The sequence below is a fragment of the Tenrec ecaudatus genome, chromosome 4, assembly GCF_050624435.1.
Source record: "Tenrec ecaudatus isolate mTenEca1 chromosome 4, mTenEca1.hap1, whole genome shotgun sequence".
In the NCBI taxonomy this organism is placed as follows: Eukaryota; Metazoa; Chordata; class Mammalia; order Afrosoricida; family Tenrecidae; genus Tenrec; species Tenrec ecaudatus.
The window spans coordinates 144,294,495-144,320,532 of NC_134533.1; the positions used below are offsets into that span (position 1 = coordinate 144,294,495).

A 26,038-nucleotide genomic window follows, 5' to 3' on the forward strand; every position below is an offset into this window, starting at 1 on the left:
AATTGACTTCACCACAAGAGACTGATGCCCTCCTTAAGAATTGGTGCCATGTTGAGAGTTCACCATTCATTTTGGTTACTGACAGACTAGACATTGAGCAGCAGCATTAGTCAAAGCACCTGGGCCTAGACTGTAGTTCCACATGGCTACTCTATTCATGAGTCTATTCTGCAAACTGGGCTGATATCTTCTGACCTGTTCATAGCTATCCTCTTAATTGTTTAGTACCTTTACTACCATGAACACCCTCTGGTGGACATTAATAACATGTAATACTATGATTCTGATACTTCAAGTACATTCATTTAAATATGTTTGTGTAGCTCCTTTACATGGCCTCATTGTCTCTAATTTTGTGTCTTTCATGCTCCTAACTAATCAGATTGGCCCACACTCAACTTTACCTACCACAAGTACCAGGTACATGTTTGCTGTACAGATTAAGCAGCATAGCTGCTTGTACTACATTTGCTACAACCTTGGTTTTTGCTCAGAACCCAACTCAAAACAGACAGGATCTATCACCTGATAAATGACTCAAAGCAATATTCTCATATTCTATACAGCCTTGAGTACCCCCAAAAGCCTACCATTGTTATGCTTCCTTCTGACTGTAAGAGTTACAAGATTATTTTCTGTGTTTTATCTTGGAGGGGTGTCCTAGATTAATCTTCAGAGCATTAAACCTCTAAAAGGTTTAGGAAATATTACCTAAAATTCTGTCAAATTTACCACCTACCCTCTGGGGCATAAACTTTCAGACTATTTGATGTATTTTATTCATCAGATGTGATATCAACTAATTGGCCAATGTAATATTCTGTGGAATGTCTAGATGGAAGACTGTTTATAGTCATGGTATGGCCCCAGGGCTTTTACAATTGTTCTTTGTCACAATATAGTCTGAAAGGAGTTCCCATTAGCTATCTGTTTGTCATAACCAATCATCCCCAAGCTTAGCAGCTAAAAGTAACAAGCATTATCTCACAGTGTTTTGGGTCAGGAATTTAGGATGACTTCACTGAATAGTTGCTACAAGTAAACTTTTTATTAAAAATGTCCAACTAGTAAGTAGCAGCCTTAGGACTTTTCCCTATAAAATTCTGCCTCTTTTTTTTTTTTTTTTAGTGCTCCACCATTCTGCCTTTCTTTTAAACATTCTGTCATCTGTTTTCTTAACTACTGTACCTGACATGTAAAAGGCATTCAATAAGTTCTTGTTGAATGAACGTATGATGATCTTTACTATGAAATTATTTTTTCCACAGGATTCTGCAGTAGTTACAAATAAGCTTTAGAGTTCGTGGGATAATTCCATTATATTCTAGGTTTTCCATGAACTTTTTGAAGTGTTCTCACCCCCGTTCCAGTACCTAAATGATAAATAAACTTGCCTTTTTCTAATTTATTATAGGCTGAGAATTTTCTCTAGGTTTTACGGACAATGTGGGAAAAACTCCGTGTTGAATCACCTACTAGAAATAATAAATACATGGAAAAGTTCAGGCTTCCCTATAAAACAAAAAGTTCTGCTAGGCAGAGCTTTCCTAGTATGCATTCCCCCCCGCCCCCCCCCCCCAACTAGGTGAGCATATCAAGCATCTCACTCTGAGTGAGTGCATCCAGTGGTGTCACCTGGGTAGGTTCTCTCTGGTCACAGTGAAATTCTTTGTAAAAGTTTCACTGGAACCTCGGTTTTTTGTGATCGCCATTTTACGAGAATGGCGTGTGTCTTTATGATTTTATTTTCTGCTTGGGAAAAATGCCAAATAAACTGTTATGATTTAGAACACAGCTTATAAGGACAGAACTATGGGAAAAATTCAACTGTATAAGTGGTTTTCTTGTTTCAAAAAAGGAGAAATGATTGATGAGATAACTCGTTCTGAATGTCTGTCTGCTTTCCAAATTGACAAAAATGTCAACTCGTGCATTTGGAGTTTGCTCCACCAGGTCAGACTATTTACTTATTAAGCTTTCTATTTAGCATTTCTGAAAAGATTTCATACCAGTGTGCAACAAAAAAGGCCTGATTGTGGCAGATGGAGAACTTTTTGCCACCACTACGGTGTACCTGCTCATGCATCCATCTCAGTGTACCAGTTTTTGGCAAAAAACAACAACAACAGTATGCCTTCTTTCCCCATGTGCCTTACTCATCTGACCTTGCTTTGTGTGACTTCATTTTGTCCGTGAATGACAGCATTTTGATGACTAGAAGAGGTGAAGAAAAAAACAAGGGAGGTCCTAAGTCTAAACAAGCATTTGAAAAATGCTTCCAAGAATGGACTTGCAGATGTGACAAATATATTACGTGTAATAGAGAATATTTTGAATGTGATAAGGTATTTGTTTTAATTTTTAAAACATAGCTTTGAAAAAAACATCTGGGTTTTTTTGTGGGGGTCCCCCTCTTGTACCTTAGTCCCACCATACGTTGTATTAAACAGTAAAATGCGGTTGTTATGCTGACACCTAGTTTGTAATACAGACTTGAATATCTTTTCAACCTTTGTGACATGAAACTGACTGCTTCTGCTGTTATTGTTTACATTTCTGAAGCAAGGAGAAGTCAGGCTGAAGTGTTTGAAAGCTCTGCAAAGTTTATATACCAATAGAGAGTTGTTTCCCAAGTTGGAGCTATTCACTAACCGATTCAAGGTAAGCATCAAGAATACTAAGCTTATTTAATTTTTTACTTTAAAAAGGCCGACTAGCTATTTTGGCAAAAAGATATAATAATAATATTTAGTTCAGCACCTTATTACATTACTGCATTTACTTTAAGGGAACCCACATGAAACACATATATACATAAATCAGTGTGCCTTACAAAAGACACTTCCCGTATGAATTATTATGTATTGCCTTTTAAAGAAGTCTGCCCTACTTAAAGTAAGATTTTCTTTACATAAGGATTTTTATCAATATAAATTTTCTAAGTTAAGGTTTGGTTGTCTCTGTGTTTAGGGATTATCAGTACACGACAACCATTTAAGATGAATATATTAATACTTGAGTGGTTATAGGACCATGGTATATTATTTTAAAAGAAAGACTTTCCATTCATCTCTTGATTTGTTTTGTGTCTATCTACCCAAGATGTACCACCTTAGGTTTATCCCAACTTAGTGTCTGCATGTGGTTTCTTTTTTTTTTTAATTCTAGGAATAGAAGGGTACTTTAATTGTGTTAGTCTGGTTAGACTAGAGAACCAATTCATGGAGCCTCATATAAATAAGAAAGAGGTTTGTATACAAGAACAGTTGAATATTGAGAAAACATTCTAGCCCAGTTCAGATCAAGTCCATAAGTCTGATATTATCCCAAATGTCCGATACCAATCTATAAAGTCCTCTTCAAACTCCCCAAACACATGCAGTGACTCTGAGTGCAGGACTATCACAGGCCAGTAGATACAAAGTCAGTGGCAGTAGAAGCATCTCAGCGCTGGCAGGGGTCTCAATGTGGCTCCTTAGTTCCCAGGACTGCATCAGGGTAGGTCCATGTGGCTTCTCTTCAAGGGAGTGAACTGAGAGAGAAACTGTCTCCCAAGGAGGATAGGATATACCACAGTTCCCAGAATTCTCTGGAGAAGGCCATGCCCACACAAAGGTCTCATTGGCTATCTCCATATTGACAGGCTAGACTCCACCCCTATACTCTCAATCTTCAAATTGACATCAGATTATGTAACTACAACAATATCCATAAATTGTTAGACTTATAAACAATAACTTTAATGGAATAAATGAGAAAATATATAATCATATGAATATTTGAAGGAAAAAAGCAACTGATGCAATTTGATGTTCATTATTTTAAAATAGTTCTTGCAAACTAGGAAAAGGAACTTCATTCAGCGGATAAGGAAGGGACAAGCTGGCCAAGGGCATGTTGGAGAAGGAAAAGAGAGGGCCTGTTATTTGCACTTACACTCACCATTATCCAGGAGGTCCTAGTTAGTACAATCAGAGCAGTACAATAAGATTAAAGAAAGTAGAGTTAGAAAAGAATAGCTCTGTCGTTATTTGTAAATGACATGATGGTATGTGCTTTAAATGCAGAACAAGCTACAGGTTATTAAAGCTGGACTGATGGTCAATATGTCAAAGTCATTAGTGCTTCTATCAGCAATAAACAGTTAGAAAATGAAATTTTAAAATTCAACATTTACAAGCATGCAAAAAATCCTATTCTAAACAAATTTAAAAAAAAGATGTGTAAGACCATTACAAGAGTGAAAAGAAACAATTAAGAGCAATTAGTAAAGCCATAAATAAAAGAGTATATAACACCACCTGTGTATTGGAAGACTTAATGTTACAAGGAAGTCGATTTTCCTTGAATTGGCCTACAAGTCAACGCAATCTCAATTAAAATCAAATAGTTTACTCTCCTCCCACACTTAGACTTCCTTTTCTTTTCTTCTTCTTTTTTATACATTTTATTAGGAGCTCATACAATTCTTATCACAATTCATACATATACATACATCAATTGTATAAAGCACATCCATATATTCCCTGCCCCAATCATTCTCAAAGCATTAGCTCTCCACTTAAGCCCTTTGCATCAGGTCCTCTTTTTTTTTTTCCCCTCCCTCCCCGGTGGTTTCTTTTTTAACTACTTTCTTTTCTAGGATCGCATTGTATCAATGACTCTTGATAAGGAATATGATGTTGCTGTGGAAGCAATTCGATTGGTTACTCTTATACTTCAGTAAGTTTAATATATGTCGATTTTTTAACTTAATCTCTTGCTAGTGTAATGCTTTTTAAAAAGTATTATTGGTGTTCTTGGAATAGCTTATAGGTAAGTTGTCAAATCTATATTTTAGAATGCTATATATATAGTTCCTCCAAACCCCAGACTCACTGCCATCCAGTCGATTCTTCCAAAGCAACCCTATAGGACAGAAGAGTACAATTTCTGTGTTTCCCAGGTTGTACATCTTGGTAAGAAAAGAAAGCATCATCTTTCTCTAGAGCAGTGTTTCTCAGCATTCCTAATTCCACAACCCTTTAATATCCTTTAAATCTCATCAATACTTCATAACTGTAATTTTGCTACTGTTATGAATTGGGTGATCCCTGTGAAAGGGTCATTAGACCCCAAAGGGGTTTTGACCCACAGGTTGAGAATCGCTGCTCTAGCGTAACAGCTGCTAGATTCAAACTGACCCTGGCTCCTGCTATGTAAGCTGTATAAGTAGGATAGAAGAAATAGAATATTTCAATAATATGGTAGAGGCTATGAAAATCCATTTGTGTATCTAACGAACAAACTCACTGCCAACTTATAGCAACCCCTATGTCTGGGTAGATCTGCCTCTGTTAGTTTCTGAGACTATACCTCTTTACAGAAGTAGAGAGCCTCTTATCATCGCTCTACGTTGTTGGGTGCTGCCGTATTGGTTCCAAATCACAGTGACCTATGTACAACGGAACAGAACACTTTTTGAGCACATTGTTAAAATCACATTGTGAATTAATCCGTCTTATGGGGTGCCTTCCTCGTTCTCTACCCCTGGCAAACATGATGTTTATCTTCAAGGACTGGGTTTGCCTGACAGCAAGCCTACAGTATGTGAGACAAAGTCCTGCAGTCCTTGCCTCTGAGGAGCATTCTGGCTGTACCTGGTCCATTGTATTAACAATATTATCAACAATATTATCAGTTTCCTGAGAAATAGTAAAACTTCTATGGGATATTTGATAATTCTCATATCATTCATCTAGTCTGTGGTATGAAATTTAAAGTACTATTGAAAAATTGGAATTATCCATATATAGGAAAGCTTTTTAAGTCAAAATATATATAAGTCATTTATACAGATTAAAAAGTTACAGAACACTGAGCAAACAGTGCACAAGGCAAAAAATTTAATAATATTCCTTCACTAAGGCAAAGCTATTTCTCCACAATGAAGACATGTCACAAAAAGCAGAGCATGAAAATTGTAAATATCTGGTAGTCTTAGGTTGCCAATTATTGGGTAACCTCAAAAGCAAGAGATTTTTGAACCAAAGTCCAGTGACTTCCAAAGGAGTATTTCTTTTCCTTTAATCTGCAACAGTGTGTTGAATGTAAAGTCCAGTTCACTTAGTGGGGTTTCCAGATGGAATCTTTCTGGTTGGGCCTTTGAAGAATTTTGTACACCTCAAAAAGACATCTAAAATATAGGATGGCCTATAGCCCTCAATCTGAGGCTTAATAGAAACACTATCAAAATGCATGGTTAGGAACATAATACAGGGTGGATTGTCCCATTGGGGGCTTATGTATGTAATATTAAGCGGTTTCCCCGATGGGCTGCCCCTCCTTGGTTTACCGACCAACAAAAGTGAAACCAACTTCTCAGAGACAGACATACCTGCCCTTCCTATGAAGTCATGAATTTTTATTGGAATTCAGTGAATAGCATTTTATGACTATATACTAATTTGGGATAACTATGGGACAATGCTATATGGCAGGAACTACTTTTACTTCTCCCCCATAAAAGAAAACTAGCCCCAATATATTTGAGGCCTTCTGTAAATGCCGTATATACTTGAATATAAGCCGACCTGAGTATAAGCCTAGGTACCTAATTATTACCTGGGTAACCAGGAAAACTGATTGACTTGAGTACAAGCCTAGGGTGGAAAATGCAGAAGCTGTCGATGAGTTTCAAGAATTAAAACAAATGAAAATAAAATTACTAAAAATTGAGACATCACTGGGGTAATGTATTTAAATATTTATTTTAAATAAAAAACATAAATAAAAGGACAAATCATGTAACAGTAAACCAGCACACTAAGTAGAAAATAGGTTCAACAAACACAATAAGGTATCAACAGTGATAACCTTAAGAGTACTATTCCCTGAGCTCAATCAGCAACCAAGCTAAAATGTAAAGAGTTAAAATCCTTCAAAACTGGATTCCTCATCATCATCATCCATATCCCAGTGCAGAGCTTCAGCTGGTGTGAGGTCATCATAGACGCGGTCCTCACTGAGATCACCGTCATCACCATCTCTGCTGTCATTTTCATACAAAGCACAGTCTTCACTGCCATCCATAGCATTACTAATACTACATTTCTGGAAGGCACGTTGCACCATGTCTTCTGGAATGTCTTCCCTTGCCTCTCGAACCCACTTTGCTATTAACTCTATGTCAGACTTCATGAGATTTCCTCCTTTTGTTAGTTGGGCTTGACCAGATGACATCCATTCATGCCACATCCTTCATCCATGGTCTTTAAAGGGCTTATTCAAAGATACATCCAGAGGTTGCAGTACAGATGTAAGCCCACCTGGAATAACGGCTAAAGTAACTTTACTAGATTTTGCCAGATTTTTTATGTCATCCGATAGGTGAGCTCTGAACATATCCCAAACAAGTAATGACGACTTTTTCTTTAAGGCTGTTCCTGGTCATCGGTTCCATATTTCTTCCAGCCATTTTTTTTTTTGTTCCGTCTTCATCTATTCAGCCTTTAACATGTGCATGCACAGTAATTCTTGGTGGGAAATTGTGCTTTTTAGGCAGGATCTTTCTTTTAAAAATAATGACAGGATGCAGCTAAGTTCCATTGGCCAAACATGATAGAACAACTGTAAAGTGTTTTGGTTTTTGTTTTTTTTTTCATTTCCTGTGGTTTTGAGAAAAATGTTTTTTTCTCCTAAAGTTGCCACAGTTCTGTTGCTTGGAAGATCAAAATTCATGACAGTTTCATCCATATTCCCAATATCTGCCAGGTCATAATTATAAATCCTCCTTTGTTTTATAATTAATGACTAGAATTGCATCATTTTTTCTTCAAGGTCTTGTGGCAATTTCTGGGAAATCTTTGTTCTTTGTCTCAAACATAGTAGGCCAAACCTATTCATTAAGCGGGTACACCATCCTGCTGACGCTGCAAATGTTTCAATTCCTGGTGCTTTATATTTGTCATCCTTAGCCATTTGTAGAGCATGTATGCGGATTCCCATGTGTGTTATGCAGTGACAATTTTGACGACACTGCATAACCCGTTTATGCAATTCACTCTCTAGAGCCCCATAAAAAGACGTTAAACCACAACGAGCTTTTTTAGCTTTTGGAATCTGTTCCTAGTCAGCTTTCATTTTCTGCCACTCCCTCACTTGCTTTTCGTCAACACAGAATTCCCTACTTGCAATACTGTTATTGCTCTCTTCTGCCCTTGACACAACCTTCTTTTTGAAACCAGCCTCATATGACCAGCGTTTTTGTTTTGGTTCAAGAGTATTCGTTTCTAAAAGGATAAAAAAAACAAGACTTTGAAAAAGAACTTTCATGGTAATGCCCCTCCCCCGTGACTTGTTAGATGTGAGGAGGGGGGATGTCTGTGCCAGTAGGGGATGCAGGATGTGAATTAACACAGAGACCAGAGGGGAGAGACAGAGCACAGCCACAAACACATCCTTACCAGTTCAGCTGCCAGTGTAAGTGAATCACTCCGGGTGCTTCTGTGAATTGGAGCCATCCACGTCACACAATGGCTCTGATTGGTTAGATGTGAGTAAACCAACATTCAAAGCCCAGCAATGTCAGCTGGGCTTTGAATGAAAATCGGAGAAACAGTGATCACCCACGAGATAACGAGCGCTTGTCCTGTTACCGTGGGGGGGGCGGGGGGGGCAGCGAGATGTTACACCTCGCTGCGGTACCACTGACCCATGTATAAGCTGAATCCCAGTGTTTCAGCACATTTTTTTGTGCTGAAAAACTCGGCTTGTACACGAGTATATACAGTAGTTCTAATCTATCCTCTGGATTCACTATGAGTCAGCATTGACTCAATAGCAATGAATTTGAGTTAGGCATAAGCAGAAACACTTTGCTTCAGAACAGAGAAGTGTTTGTTATAATCTCTTAACCTTTACCTGATACACCTTAGCCTCTCTATGTATTTGCAATACACATAATCTTTGAGATATGGAAGGGATATGTAGGGAAAGATAGTTTGGGGTTTGCACATCTGCTTACATCTATGCTAATTTGTAATTGTTTATTGGTTCCTGTTGTTACTCACACATACTACATGGATACTGTTTTTCTGCCTTGTGGTAGGATACAAGTATCAGTTGGTTTCTAGTCTACTACTCATGGTGAGCCCATATGAATAGAACTGTACTCCATAAGGGTTTTAATGCCTGATTTTTTTAAAAGTAGATCACCATGCCTTTCTTCCAAATCTTCTGTCAGTGGACTCAAAATTCCACTCTCTTGGTTAGCTGTCCAGCATGTTAACTATTTACACCACCTAGGAACTCCTTCAACAGTTTAGAAACAGACAGCATTGGACAGCTTAGTTACATCTAAAAATGCCATTTGCTTATGTACTATTCCTGATTTATCCAGTTTCGCTTCCTGCAGAACTATAGCTTCTAATTCACACTGTGATGTGAACTACACACACATAGACATCCCATCTTCTTTTTTTTCCCCCCTGAAAATTTCACTCAATGACAGACCCTTTAATCTCTTTTTTTGACCTTCTGAAATATCTGGGAATTTAGCCAGTAACAGGTTCTACATCTTGTCAAGAACCAATGAATCCCAAGAATTTGTCATACTATCCACTCATTGTTAATTTCTAATCAGATCAGATAATATTGAGTATATAAAATAATCAGGAAATTTAAAAAACAAAGAAGTAAATCTGAGTATTTCTTCTCAGTAGACAGAGTAGAACTGCTTGCTGTATAAGGTTTCTGAGGTTATATGGGTTTGAACTGCTAACCTTTCTGTTATTAGGCAACACCTTTCCCACAGCTCTACCAGAACTCCATAGTCAGCAAATAGAAGTTTCTCTTGGGGGGTGGGGGGGGGATATAAAAGCAATGGATGGTTGTGACTACTGAGTTTTATCTTATATAGAAAGAATACTAAATATGATTATAATGGGAAGAATAAATTTTGGAAAGAAGAGTTACATAGCATCATCATAATTTAACTTTATGGGTCAGGGACTGATTCCTAAAGCATATCAATTAGAATCCTATGCAAATTTAAAGCGCTTGGGTTAATTAAAGGATCTCTGTTGGTGCTTTGGGGCAAGCACAAAGTTTACAGTTCAAACCCACCAACCTCTATGTTGGAGAAAGATGAGCTTGTCTACTCCCGTAAAGATTTACAAAGCCTTAGAAACGCTACATAGTCTCTGCATTGTAATAGATTTATCACAATGGGGTGTATGTGTGTGTTTTATTAATTTGGGCTAATAAATACATCAAGATGTTTAATAGTCATTGTCTGTGGGTAAAAGGATCATTGATGGCATAGTGGGTTATGCATTTGCCTGCTAACCATAACATCAGCAGTTCAAAGCTGTCAACTGTTGCTTCGGAGAAAGTGAAGCTTTCTACTCCCACAAAGATATGCAGATATGAAAACCCACAAAGTTAGTTCTACTTTCTTTGACTATAAGGTCACTGTGAATTAGAATTGACTCAAATGGCAGTGAGCTTGGTTTTGGGTTTTGGTCCATGCGTATATATGGAATGGAGTATTGTGGGTATTGTATGTATCAAGTATATTTTATGATTAAAGGGTGCTATTACTTGGAAATTAAGATTAAAAATGGAAATAAAATCACTATGCCTTGGGTTTTTTATAATGAACTTTATAAAATTTAAATGAAGGTGGCACTGAAAGTAAACATTTGTTTTGGTTCAGATGTTAATTTCTGAATTTTTCAGTGGAAGTGAAGAAGCTCTTTCCAATGAAGACTGTGAAAATGTTTACCACTTGGTCTATTCAGCCCATCGCCCTGTTGCTGTTGCAGCTGGAGAATTTCTTCATAAAAAGTGAGTTCATTATTTTTGTAATCAGGTTCCACTTCTTTGTTGTTGTTGTTGTTGTTGTGAAATTAGTAGAATACACTATTAGTTACTGAACACAGGACTAGAAGTAGCTATTTCAGATTCCAGGAGCTGTGCTATCCACAGAGATTCTGGGTACCTCAAGAATCACATCCCTGTCATCACCTTAAATCTGAAAGACTCATTCTTTGCCTAAGGCTGTGAGTGAAAATTGGGGGAGTACATGAATTTTTCGAAACTCAAGAAGTCATTGATGTTTTATTTTGCCAGTTTTCCTCCCTTTTAAATTCATTGTTCTGACCTTATTTTCTCACAGTTTACTCCATCTGTGAACTTCTGTATCCTTCAATATGCTTCCCAATTTTTCATCTTTTTGTTTCTTTTTTTCCATTCCCTTCTTTGGTATGAGTATCATTTGACTCAGTCCATGTCATTCTGAAGAATTAAGTAGTTTCTGTTTAACTTAAGCTTGTCTATTTGTTTGGCAACGCATAAAGCTACTTGAGTCTCTAGAAAGAAATTTTTATGAAATTTACCTTTTATCATGACCTATTATGTATGTTTTACTATTTATTAATAAATTAGTTACTAGGACAGGAACACATTTTGGTTTTGAGGGGAGTTTGTTGTTCACAGATTTGCCTCAGTGATTTTGAAAATGTAGTCATTGCTTTTTCTGCAGAAGCACAGCTGTAAGTCATGCACTGAGTGCCTTTGCTTGGATGATTAACTTTGCTAATGAACAGGCCTCTTTCCCCATCCAGCATCTGCGTTTCAGTATTACAATAAAAATTGTTCTGTATTCCATGTTTTTGCTAAAAATATTAAAAGCTTCTTTTTGGAAAATCTTAAATAAGAAACAAAGCTGGGTACTAGAATATGCCGGTTATGGCAGGTTTTAGAATTGACACGTTGGATTTGACAATGACAGTGTTATCCGTGACTAGTAGAATGGTGAGTTTCATGTTTATGTTAGGTGACTCTCTGTAACAGATACCCAGGCTTTAATGTGGTCTTCGCTTTCCTGTTATGGATTATTAAATTGTTTTTGTGCTCTGTTCTCTAACTTTTCAACACTCTATGCCTGTAGAGATTATTTATTACTTTCTTTGTTTCAAGAAGAAGATAAACTAAAGAATTTGAGTCTCTAGAATAGAGGTCATAAATTGGCAGCACTGAGTCAGGGTAAAACCCCTTGGATAGAGAAAACTGCAAAAAGGTCATGGAAAAATGGAATTGAAAAATAATTATTCCATAAACATTTGAAACCTCTTCATTATTTATTTCACCAGTACTATATTATTCTGTGTTGGAAATATTTGGTAGTTTTTAAATAGAATGTTTTGTTTGAAATCAAGATGATAAAACCTCTTTCTGACACATACATACACACTCATTCGTACACTCACAACAGAGTCAATCAATTCCAACTCTTAGAGATCCTATAGGACAAGTGAGAATTAACCCTTAGGATTTTGGCTATAAATCATTATGGGAACAGCAAACCTCATTTTTTCCTTACAGAGTGGTTAATGGGTTTGAATTGCTAACATATGGGTAGCAGCCCAATACATAACCTATACAACCAGGGTTCCTTACTCCCAACATATCCACCCAAATAATTAAGACCTTCCCTATACACATACCTATGCAGATAGAACATCACGATAAATCTTCTACCCTTTCTCTACATGTGCTACTAAAATTTAAAAATTAATTTCTAAATATGGATTTTCTCCTTGAACTGTATTTTTCTTTTTTTTGCTGTCATGTGAAATTTTCATTTTATTCAGTTACTTGTGCTCTAAGCTGAGTGAGAGACCTGGTCTCTTATATGTTTAAACTAATACATTTTATAGCACGATCCCCATTATTTTGCTTTATAGTCCCCAGATAGTGCATGTATCTATCAACTGTTTATTTCTGTCAACTAGAAGGAAAGCCTGCTCCCATAAGAAAAAGAAATTTGTCTTTGTTTATTGCTATATCCATTTTACTTTGATTAATGCCTAGAAATAGTAAATTCTCAACATTTTTAGTTAAAGCAAAATAAGGGTAGAAACAGTAGCTATCTTTTTCATTGCTGATTTCCAAGCATCTATCCTGGATTAAACAATACATATTTACCTATATATATTTAGATTGAATTTATAGAGGTAAAGACATTCTTTATAACTTTTTTCAATAACATTTTTAAAATGTAATATTCATTTTACAGAATAGTCTTTACTTATGACCATTTTTAGGTAATAGGCTGTAAGTCGAAAAAATGTACATGATAATCATGATGAAAAGTATTGGTTGATAGTGATGGAAAATTTGGTTAACTATTACAACATGATTATGAAATCATTATTTAAAAACATCTCTTTTGTAAAACTGCTCATTTAAAAATTGAATCTTCTAAAGGTAACATTGGATAATTGCTTATGATACGTTCAGAAAGACCTGGACATTGATTATCAGTTATGAAACATCATTTTATATGTGTTTGAACTGTATGAACTTATTGGTGCTCACTCTAATTTTATCTGTTTTACTGTCATATAATCCACATACCATAAAATTCAGTGATGAAAGCATATTTAAGAGTTGTATAATCATCACCACAATCAATTTTAGAACGATTTCTTCATTTACTCACTATTATTAGTGTTCCATTTAACCCCAGTCTCCTCTACTATAACATTAAGGAAATATTAACTCAGTTACTTTCTCTCTAGGTTAGGTTTACCTGCCCTGAATTTCATATTAATAAGTACTCCCAAAACCAACAAAATAAAAGAGGAAAACTTCACTCAAAAAGAAAGCAGAAAATAAAAAACAGAACAAATTTAAAATTATTGATAGGCAGGAACAATTGATAAGGTGTTAAATTTTAACCTAAGTACATCTGCAATAGCCCACTTTCCAATGCACTTTATCTGATAGCAAGGTATTCACAACCCTGGTCAATGATCAGAGGCAATTCTCCAGAGGCTTAAGTCGTGTGGGAACTCCGCAAATGAATTTTGGACATTTGCTGTCATCCATTGTCTTCTGAAGATTAAGATGCTCAGAATTTAAATTCTAATACAGTTCCTTCTTCGGGTCTTGGACTTTACTATCTACAACACTTGGACCACACAGGCTGGTGTGCTTTCTTCCATGCAGATTTATTTGACACCTTACTTACAGGGCTATTTATTTCAGGGCAAGCTTTGTAGACCCCAGATTCTATTCTTTCTGGTAGCAGTTGATACCATTTTTTTTAAAAATTACTTTATTGAGGGTTCTTAGAGCTCTTATAACAATATATACATCAATTGTAACGAGCACATTTGTACATATATTGCCATCATTATTTTGTAGGTATTTGCTTTCTATTCAGCCCTTGCTGCCAGCTCCTCTGTCCCCACCCCCAACCCCCAACCCCCTTAACCACCTTTTGAACTACAAAAGTGCCATTTTGGAAAACACTCCTAAAGGGCAACAACAGACCTTGAACTGTTTACAGCTTTTCTTTTCTTATTTTTAATCATTGGTTTTGTAGTTGTTGTTTTTGTTGATTTGTTTTGTGTTGCTCTGTCTTGTTTTTGTGCATATCCAGAGGAATTACTGCAACCCAAATGAAGGCTGAGCATGATAGTGGGACAAGAGGAAAGAACTAGACGGCAACAGGCATATATAGAGGTCTAAATACAGGCCTGTACATATGTAAAATATTTATATATGATGATGGGAAATAGATCTATGTGCATATATTTATAAGTTCAGTATTAAGGTAGCAGATGAACATTGGACTTCCACTCAAGTACTCCCTCAATGCAAGAACACTTCGTTCCTATTAAACTGGCATTCTATGATGCTCATATTCCCGACACAATCGCTGAAGACAAATGGATGGATGGATGGAGTGTGATAAGAGATGTATGAGCCCCCCCAATAAAATGATTTTAAAAGAAGAAACAAAAAACATTTTTATGTGTTGTGTTGAAATAGTTTACCTAAATACTAATACTATTTCTTTTCCATACTTAAAATTTTGCATAATGAAATTCACATCAGTGTACATTTTTCATTCTGCTATTTTGCTTTTTCCAGACTGTTCAGCAGACATGATCCACAAGCAGAAGAAGCATTGGCAAAGAGGAGAGGAAGGAACAGTCCAAATGGAAACCTCATTAGGATGCTGGTTCTTTTTTTTCTTGAAAGTGAGGTAAAAATGTTTATCATAACTCCTTGTTTCTTGGGATATATGTATATATATAATTTTTTCTCTTCCATCACGTAGATTCTCGTTCATAGAGACCTTATTTAGGGTTTTGTGAATCTGTATGTGCAGGAGCAACCAGCCTCCTCTTTCTCCCACAGAGCACCTAGTGGGCTAAAACAGCTATTCTTGCACATAATAATCTGATGCTTACCTGATAATGCCACGAGAGCATTTTGTTGTTGTTGTTAAATTGTTTATTTCATTATCATGGATATTTTTTAATCAAATGAAAATATACCTGTTCCTTGTGTTTCATTAATTGTCTTGTGTAGAATCAATACTCTACCTTTTGTAAGAAGAATTGCTGAATGAATATTTGGGTATGGATCAAAACTGGAGACAGGATAGCAGTGTTTTCAAATTTTATAATACTGCTTACAGTTTTAAGGAGACATGGTGCACTTATTGGGTTGCATATTGGCTGTTGACTAAAAGGTCAGCAGTTTGAGCCTACCAGCCTCTACATGGGAGAAGATAAAGCTTTCTGCTCCTGTAAAGATTTTACAGTTTCGAAACCTACAGAGAGGACCATTCTACTCTGTCCTATGGGATGACTATGAGTCAGAATTAACTAAATGGCAGATAGTACATGAAGGAGCTTATAATTTTTATACTGTTGTTTATTTTTCTTAAGTTTTTATCTGGAACTTTGAAGTTGTATTATTTACACCATTAATTCTCAAGGTGTTGTTATTACTTTTATCTAGTTTTAAATTAATTTAAGAAAGAAAAAGAAAATATTAATTTAAATGTTTAATTAATAGCTGTATATGCTCTATAGTAGCATTTCCATACGGCTTACTCAGATATCACTTAAGCAATTTTGAAATTAACATTCGTAGAATATTAGTAACTGTCAGAGTCAGTTTCAAAGGTAAATTTTGGTTTGCTCTCCTAAATGTTCCTTGGTATTGAAACATTACGGTCAATAAAATCTGAAGAGCTCCTGAATAAATTATGTTTAGAATAGAGGACAGAGCATTGTGAAGGGAGTCTAGAAATTTGGGACTCTCAATTTTATTTTGAAGTGTGCTTTTGTGTTGAAATATCAGGCAAGATGATCTGAAGGTTCCGGTTTGAGAGTAGTGTAGGATTAAAAAGAGAAGCATGTGACCTTTATGAAAATTCAAATCATGGAGAAATGAGAGCTGAGCCAGGAGAATGAAAGGTCATTGGTCAAATCAAGGAGGAAAAGTGGGAGCTAGCACTTTCATTTTTTAAGGGAGTTAAATATAGATAAAAAAGGGATCACATCAAAACCAGCAGTAAAGTTGTATTTAAGGAAAGAATATATATAAAAGTTATCTTTGGACCTATGTAGAATCCCAGTTATTTTTAGCTCTGGGATATGGCTGACGAGTCTTCTTCATTTCTAAGATTATGAACTCTGAAGTGATATTTATGCTTTTGATCCAAGGACCAAGCTTTGAGTAGTACAGATCTAAAAAACTGTGGGTGTATTATAAATTTCAGCCAAAACGCATATGAATTTTTAAGATAAAATATGAAATATCTATCAGATACCACACTTGTGCCAGTCTCTTCGTTTTCGAAGGAATGAGCTAGCACTATTTGCAGCAGTCAGACTCTGTGTGAAAATATGACCTGCATAGACAGCAACCACCGTTTCACATGTGGGCGGGGGGGTATGGGAAACGGCTATAAGCTGTGGTCTGAAAGATGTGGGCAACATGATGAGCCTTTGAATTTAATTAGCAAAGGAAAATGTTTTGGATTTCTGAAGTTCCAAATACTTTTCTTTTTGATTTATCAAGTATCATCTTTTTAAAATACAAACAATAAACATCTTATTTTGTTGTTTTATTTGTTTGGGGGTTGTTTTTTTTTTTTAGCCAACCATGGCTGCCCCTCCCTAGTTTCACTTATATTCTTGTGTTTGCTGCTATCTCCTGAAATACAAGAACATTAAACTATATTTTTCAGACCTTCCATATGTTATTTTTGTTGGCTGTAAGAACAACTGAAATAATCTGTAATAGTTTCTCGTTCATTTGCAGCTATTAAATTTTCTCTCTTTATTTCATCAGAAATACATTCTCATATAATACCTCTTGTCTTATTTTTGCATGAATCCAACACCATAGCTATTGGAAACAGAGTGCTTACTAAATTTATAGTCTAATAATTTAGTGGAATTCTGACGGTGTCCTCAATTCCTAATTCCTATATTTTACTCTACCATATCCATACTCGGAGGCTTCAAAAATTCATAGAAATTGGAGTTTTTAAGTAGTGGAAATTTCCCACATACTTTTCAAAACCCCCTTGTATTTGTAATAATCTAGTAATAGACTCGAACTTTTGACTTGAAAAATACCTTCAAAATCAAATAGTGGGTCTATATTATAGATTAATTGCAGTTCAGCTAACTAGGATTAACTGAACTGATTATTATAACCTTTATTTTTTCTGGTATATGAAATAGTAAAATTTTAATAATAGAATTATAAAGGTTGACTTAGAAGAGATTTTGTAGTTAATGGGATGCTCTCCTTTTGCATATGAATTGCAGATGAAAACATGGATATTAGATCAGTCTAGATTAGCTATTCATTTTGTTTGAAATTTGAGATATTTAAGTTATCACAAATATTAATACCTTGTATGTTTTAGATGCAAACCAAATAGTTTAATGATTGATGTTTGAATGTGAAGCATCTAAATTGTTCTATTTTTATAACCGTATAATTTCTTCTTTAAGCTGATGTATTTTTGAGTATTTCAAGGACAAGGAATTTGAGTCAGGTTGAAATGAGATTCATAAAGAAAGATGCAGCCACTTACCTTAGAAAATTTAGGAGAGATTGAATAACATCGAAGTTTCATATACTATTCTAGGAGAAAATAGTTAATTTCCTTTTAAAACAAAAATTAGAAAGGAACAACCAGAAGTAGTGAAAAGTAATTTAGGCCTGGATTCTGTCTTTAGGAATTCATCTGAATCTCTTTCTTCTCACTTTCCTCACCTATGCATGATGTGGTTAGATTAGGACATCCTTAGCTTCACTGTTGTAAATATTTTTAAAATAAATTTATTCTATCTATTGACATATAATACAAATAAATATATTCTCTAAGTGAGTCTTGGGAACATTGAGATAATGTTGTAAAAAAAAAGCAGTTTTTGACTGAAATATTAATAACTTTCCTTAAATATTCTTTAGTCACAATTGTTTGTTATTTTTAGTTACATGAACACGCAGCCTACTTGGTGGACAGTCTGTGGGAGAGCTCTCAAGAACTGTTGAAAGACTGGGAATGTATGACAGAATTGTTATTAGAAGAGCCTGTTCAAGGAGAAGAAGGTACAGATTTTGACAAGTTATTTTCAAGCTGATTGTTTTGGATCTCCATTGATAATTACACCATATCTTTATTTTTGCAGGCTTGCTATATGTTTTTTTTTTAAAGGGGTAATTTGTTTTCTAAAACAAGTCTATCTCAATAGTTTATAACATGTATCCCAACTAATACTACTACTGTGCCACATGAGTTTTTAAAATTTATATAAATATCATGTAATAATCAAAAAGCTTATGTGCTCTGATTTGAAATTCACATATTATATTTAATATGATAGAAATTGTGTGTCAAGGATATTTTTGCTATATTTAAATGTGAAGTTGGAAAACCTTGTGATACACAAGGATTTAATTAGACTCTTCTTTTGTTATATTATCATTAAAGTTAAAATCAGAAAATAATTTACCTAGCTAGCTGCAGAACATCAAAACAAATAACTGTATGATAAATTCAGAAGTACAATATTTATTACACTTCAACATGATCAAAAAGTGAGTATGTATACAGTCATACATCTCATAATGTTCATTCAGGCAGTGTCAGACCATATATAAGTATAAAGTTTAGAAATCCTGATCAGTGAAAGCGACTTAGTGAACCTAACAGCTTCTCATGAACTTTTAGACATATGCCTCTTAGACACAAAGTGAATGTCTTACTATTTATAATAAACCCCTAATGTTACTGGCTGGTGTATATAATATAGTGTACTTTCTATCCAATCATATCATTGTGTATATTGTGAAATTCAACTTTTAGGAAGCAGTATTTTCATATATCACACATCTCGATAGTGTTATAGTGTTCTCTCCTTTTAATTTGGTCTTGAGAATTTTTTTTAATGGTCAGTGGTTTGAACAAATGTTTCACCAAAAAAGATATACATATAACCAATAACCCCATAAAAACATGCTCAATCTTGTTGTTGTAGGTGCCATTGAGTCAGTTGTGACTCATGCACAACAGAACAAAATGCTTTCAGGTCCCGGGCCATCCTCACAATTGTTCTTGTGCTTGAGCCCATTGTTGCAGCCGTTATGTCAGTCCATCTCTTTGAAAGTCTTCCTCTTTTTCACTGCCCAAGTACTTGATCAAGCATGATGCCCTTCTCCAGGGACTGGACTTTCCTGACAACATGTATGTAAGGAGAAGACTCACCATCTTTGTCTCTAAGGAACATTCTGGTCCTACGTCTTCCATGGCAGACTTGTTTTTTCTTTGGCAGTTCATGGTACTTTCAAAATTCTTCATCAGTACCATAATTCAAATGCATCAATTCTTTGGCCTTCTTTATTCAATGTCCAATTTTCTTTTTTTTAATCTCATAAAATACTGTGATAGTATATTTGGGAATAGCACGGAGTACAATACAAGGCTAGGCACTGATAGGGCTTTAAGATACACTAGAGGCCTTCCGAAAGTTCCTGGTGAAATACCATATGTTTATGCCGTATGTATTGCCATAATCCATACATACATCAATTGTATAAAGCATATTTGTACATTCGTTACCCTCATCATTCTCAAAACATTTGCTCTCCACATAAGCCGCTGGCACCAGGTCCTCATTTTTCCCCTCCCTCTAGTTTTGAGAATATGATGGGAGGGTACATTGTGGCCCCTAGCACAGAACATTTTATCTTTTTTTTATACTTTCATTGGGGGCTCTTTCATTTCTTATCACAATCCATACATCCATCCAGTGTGTTAAGCACATTTGCACGTATGCCGCCATCATTTTCAAAGCATTCTCTTCCCACTTGATCCCCTGACATCAATTACCCATTTCTAATCCCTTCTTTCCCCATCCACACCTCCCCATATCTTACATCATCCTCCCATCGCCCCTCATCCACTTTTCCATTATTCGTTCCCCTGGGAGGGGTTTATAGATTGATCCTTGTGATCGATTTCCCCCTTTCCCCCCACCATCCTCTAATCCTATTGATATTTTTGCTCTCATTGTTGGCTATGTGGGGTTTATCTGTCCTGGATTCCCTGTGTTGCAGATTCTTACCTGTAGTAGTGTACATGCTCTGATCTAATCAGATTTGTAAGGTAGACTTGAGGTCATGATAGTGGGGTGAAAGAAGCACCAAAGAACTAGAGGAAAGTTGTGTGTTTCATTGGTGCTATACTGTACCCTGACTGGCTCATCTCTTCTCTGTGACCCCTCTGTAAGGGGATGTCCAATTGTCTACAGAAGGGCTTTGGGTCTCCACTCCATGACCCTCCCACCCCACACACACCTCTATTCACCTTTGGTATGGATTTGTTCTGGGCCTTAGGTGCTTGATACCTGATCCCATCGACACCTCGGGATCACACAGGCTGGTGTGCTTCTTCCATAGAGGATTTGTTGCTTCTCAGCTAGATGACTTGCGTGTTTGTTTTCAAGCCTTTAAGACCCCAAATGCTATATCTTTTGATAGCCTGGCACCATTAGCTTTCTTCACCACATTTGCTTATGCACACATTTTGGCTTCAGCAATTGTGTCAGGAACATTAGCATCACAGAATGCCGGATTGTTAGAACAAAGTGTTCTGTGTTAAGGGAGTACTTGAGTCAAGGCCCAGTGTCCATCTACAACCTTAATTCTTAACATATAAATATGAGTACATAGTTCTATTCCCCTCTTGTTACATATATATATATGTATATATACCTGTATTTAGACCTTTATAAATGCCCTTTGCCTCCTGGTTCTTTCCTCTATTTCCTTTTACTTTCCTCTTGTTCCATCATCATGTTCTGCCTTCATTTGGGTTTTGTAATGCCTCAGTGCTACATTGCCCTTGATTAAGACCCACTAGGCATCCTACGACCTTTCTTCCATGGATTATAGTTGACTTGTCATTCCCTTGTCCCTGGGTTGATTCTCGCCCCCACCCCTTTCCTTTCTCTCATCTCCCATGTCCCCTCAGAACCATTGGTCCCATTCTTTTCATCTTCAAATTATTTATCCCACCTATCTTATCTAGATAGACATGCAGATTTATTAAAAAGTGCAAAATAAAATAACAAAGTCAAAATCAGCGAAATAATAACCACAACCAAAAACAAAATAACAGTAACAAAAAGAAAGCCACTGACCAAAATGGTAACACCTATTAATAATTGAAGGTCTGTTTATTGGCCTTAACAAGTATTTTCCACTCGAGTCTGATGGGGTGCCACACTCTGTCTCCAAAGTCTATTTTTGGTATTCCCTAGGGGTTTCATCACTCTGCTCCCCCTGCTGATCTGCTGCATTCCCTCAGTGCCTCGACCCAGCATGATGGGGCCAGACTCTACTATTCCCTCACGGTGTCTCCAGTGATGTTCCATGGTTCAGTGAGGATCTCCAGGTCTTGTTGTGGGACCAGCCCTGTGGCCCTCCCCGTGTGTTTTCTGCTCCGAGCAGGAACATCATCCTCGACTTGGTGGGCCAGGATGTCCTCTCCTCCCTCCATCCCTTTGTGTTTCTCTAGTGTGCTCTAATCGGACACACCCCTCTCCCCAAGCTGTAGCCCCAGTGCTATCTTCTGAAGTGCATTCTTCTGCGGTGGGGTATGTCCACATAGTTGGAGTTGGGCTGGCCCTGCACATTTGATCTCTTGATTGCTGCTTCCATGAGCATTGATTGTGGATCCAAACAAGGTGAAATCCTTAATAATTTTAGTCTTTTTACTGTCTTTCATGGTATTACCTATTGTTCCAGTTGTGAGCATTATAGTTTTCTTCACATTGAGTTGTTATCTATACTGCAGACTATAGTCCTTGATCTTTATCTGCACATGCTTCAGCCCACCTCAGTTTCAGCAAGCAAAATATGTCATCTGCATAATGAATGTTGCAAATATAGCTTCCTCTAAAATCCCTATACCAAATTCTCCTTCATATAATCCAGCTACGCATTATTTGCTCAGCATACATATTGAATAATTATGGTGAAAGGATTCAACCCTGAGACACCCTTATTTTGATTTTAAATTATGGAATATATCCATGTTCTGTTTGCAAACTTCCTTTTGTTCCATGTTCAGGTTTGCATGAGTAAAATTTAGTGTTCTGGGATTCCCATTCTTTTTTTTCCCCACCTCGCCTTCCACCCCTCCCCCCATTCGTCTTCAGAGTATCCAGTTTATAATGATTCACACAGTCAAATGCCTTTGCATATTCAATGAAATACAAATAAATATCTTTATGGTTTTCTCTGGTTAAAGGCAAAATCCATCTGACATTAGCACTGATGCCCTATGTTCCATGTCCTCGTCTCTATCTGGCCAGCTCCTCTAGCACTGCGGTTCTCAAGCTGTGGGTTGCAACGCCCCTTTGAGGGTCGAACAACCTTTAATAGGGGTCCGCTGATTCATAACAGTAGCAAATTTACAGTTATGAAGTAGCAACGAAGATAATTTTATGGTTGTGGAGTCGCCACACATGAGGAACTGTATTTAAGGGCCGCGCCATTAGGAAGATTGAGAAACCTGCTCTAGCAGTTCCATGACAGTGTCCTGACAGACCATTGTTGGATGGTCTTAAGCAATGTTTTATTTGCATGTGACACAATGTTCTATAATCTGCAAATACTATTGGGTCATCTTACTTTAAAATGGGTTTTAAAAAAATGGATCTCTTCTACTCAGTTGCCATGTAGCATTTTCCAAATTTCTTAGCATAGACAAGTGAGTGTTTTCAATGCTTCATCATCTTATTGAAACATTTCAGTTGTTATTCTATCAATTCTTCAGCTTTGTTTTTGACTAATGCCTTTAGTTCCGTTTGCAGTTCTTCCTTTAGTTCCATTGGTTCTTGATCATATGCCACCTCTTGAAATGATTGTCCACTAGTTTTTTATGATAGAGTACTCTGTATATTCTTCCCACCTTCTTTTGATGTATCCTGCATTGTTCAATAGTTTGCCCTTAGAATCTTCTAACATTTCAACTCAAGGCTTAAATTTTCTTGTGAGTTATTTTGTTTAAGATATGCAAAGTATATTCTTCCTTTTTGATTTTCAGCAAAAGAGCCCAAAGGCTCTATTTCTTCGGGTGTTATCCGCATCATTATGGTTTGCTCTGCTTTGAGAAGGCAGCCCCCCATCATTTTGAGTGTTTTCCATCCTTAGGTGCTCATCTTCTGGCACTATCTCTAACAGTGTTCTGCTTCTTTTCATAAGTCTTTCAGGATCTGACAATGTTTCATTGTTCTCCATAAGGTTTTCAGTGGCTACTTCCTCTGAAGCATATTTCTGTATCTTTAATAGGGCCTAGTGTTCATTTTCTTCATGGAGAAGTTAGAGCAATTTAAGAGAGACAGCTAATTTTTGAGAAGGTAGACACATTTTCTTTTTTTTAATTATTTTCTTTTATTTTCTTAACAATTTATTGGGGCTCATACAATTCTTTTCACAGTTCATACATATACATACATCAATTGTATAAAGCACATCTGTACAGTCTTTGCCCTAATCATTTTTTTCTCTTTTCTTCTTTTACATTTTATTAGGGACTCATACAACTCTTATCACCATCCATACATTCCCCGCCCCAATCATTCTCAAGGCAATTGCTCTCCACTTAAGCCCCTTGCATCAGGTCCTCTTTTTTTTTCCCCTCCCTCCCCATTACCCCCTCCCCCATGTGCCCTTGGTAATTTATACATCGTTATTTTGTCATATCTTGCCCTATCCGGAGTCTCCCTTCCCCCCTTCTCTGCTGTCCCTCTCCCAGGGAAGAGGTCACATGTGGATCCTTGTAATCAGTTCCCCCTTTCCAACCCACTCACCCTCCACTCTCCCAGCATCGTCCCTCACACCCTTGGTCCTGAAGGTATCATCCACCCTGGATTCCCTGTACCTCCAACCCTCATATGCACCAGTGTACAACCTCTGCCCTATCCAGCCCTGCAAGGTAGAATTCGGATCATGGTAGTTGGGGGGAGAAAGCATCCAGGATCTGGGGGAAAGCTGTGTTCTTCATCGATACTACCTCACACCCTAATTAACCCATCTCCTCTCCTAAACCCCTCCATGAGGGGATCTCCATTGGCTGACACTTGGGCCTTGGGTCTCCACTCTGCACTTCCCCCTTCATTTAATATGATATATATATACATATATACATACATACACATAAATACACACACTTATATCTTTTTTTTTTTTGCATGATGCCTTATACCTGGTCCCTTGGGCACCTCGTGATCGCACTGGCCGGTGTGCTTCTTCCATGTGGGCTTATTTGCTTCTGAGCTAGATGGCCGCTTGTTCACCTTCAAGCCTTTAAGACCCCAGTCACTATCTCTTTTGATAGCTGGGCACCCCATCAGCTTTCTTCACCACATTTGCTTATGCACCCATTTGTCTTCAGCGATCCTATCATGGAGGTGTGCAGTCAATGATATGATTTTTTGTTCTTTGATGCCTGGTAACTGATCCCTTTGGGACCACTCGATCACACAGGCTGGTGTGTTCTTCCATGTGGACTTTGTTGCTTCTGAGCTAGATGGCCGCTTGTTTATCTTCAAGCCTTTAAGACCCCAGTCACTATCTCTTTTGATAGCCAGGCACCATCAGCTTTCTTCACCACATTTACTTGTTCACCCACTTTGGCTCCAGCCGTTGTGTCGGGAGAGTGAGCATCATAGAGTTCCAATTTAATAAAAGAAGGCATTCATGCATTGAGGGAGTGTTTGAGTAGAGGCCCAAGGTCCTTCCACCACCTTAATACTTGACCTATAAATATAGACACATAGATCTATTTCCCCATCCTCCTATATATATTTGCATGTAGATGTCTTTGTCTAGACCTCCATGAATGCCCTTTGACTCCCAGCTCTTTCCTCCATCTCCCTTGACTTTCCTCCTGCCCTACTACCATGCTTCATCGCCACCTGGGCTGGAGTATACCTCTTCTCTAAGCAACCTTACCCTTGATCATTTCCCACCAGGCCTGCCACTCCCCCTTCTCTACCATTTGGGGTCCCATGTTGTTCCCTTGTCCCTGGGTGTGTTAACACCACTTCCTTACCCCCCCTACCCTCCCACCCCAAGTCCCCCCAGAACTGTGGGTCCCGTTGTTTTTCCTCCAGATAGTTCATCCAGCCTGTCCTATTCAGACAGACCTGTGGAGTCACTAACATGCACGAAAACAAGACAGAGGAAAACAAAGCAACAGTATTCAACCAGACAACAAAAACAAACCACTGACAAAGAACAGAACAAAACAGTTCACAAGAGAAAAGCTTGTAGTTAGTTCAGGGATCGTTTGCTGGCCCTTAGGAGCGTTTTCCAGTCCAGTCTGTTGGGGTACCATGCCCTGGCCCCAAAGTCCACCCTCAGCATTCCCTGGGGACCTTGCCACTCCATTCCCTTGCTGTTCCGCTGCACTCCCCCAGTGATTTGCCTCGGTGTGGTGGGATCAGGTCAGGTGCAAGTCCCACACTGTGTCTCCGGTGCTGTCCCCTGTATCGCCCTTAGTCACTGAGGGGCATCATGTCTCATAGTAGGGCCAGCCATGTTGTTCTCTGTGTGGACTGGCTGCTCTACTCAGGAACATCATCATCACGGCCTGGTGGGCCAGGCTGTGTTCCACTCTCTCCTCCTGCCCCTTCATCTGCTCCCGTGTGCTCTG

At 37.4% G+C, this 26,038-nt stretch overlaps 1 protein-coding gene across 3 annotated transcripts in view; it reads left to right on the forward strand.

Moving 5' to 3' along the window:
* STAG1 (STAG1 cohesin complex component) overlaps positions 1-26,038 on the forward strand; it is a 390,900-nt gene that overhangs the window by 283,295 nt on the left and 81,567 nt on the right. For all 3 annotated transcript variants that reach the window (XM_075546879.1, XM_075546878.1, XM_075546877.1), the window contains 5 exons: positions 2,563-2,661; positions 4,643-4,722; positions 10,720-10,827; positions 14,926-15,040; positions 18,306-18,423. In XM_075546879.1, the coding sequence (XP_075402994.1) occupies positions 2,563-2,661; positions 4,643-4,722; positions 10,720-10,827; positions 14,926-15,040; positions 18,306-18,423 (520 nt within the window). The remainder of the gene's footprint in view (positions 1-2,562; positions 2,662-4,642; positions 4,723-10,719; positions 10,828-14,925; positions 15,041-18,305; positions 18,424-26,038) is intronic.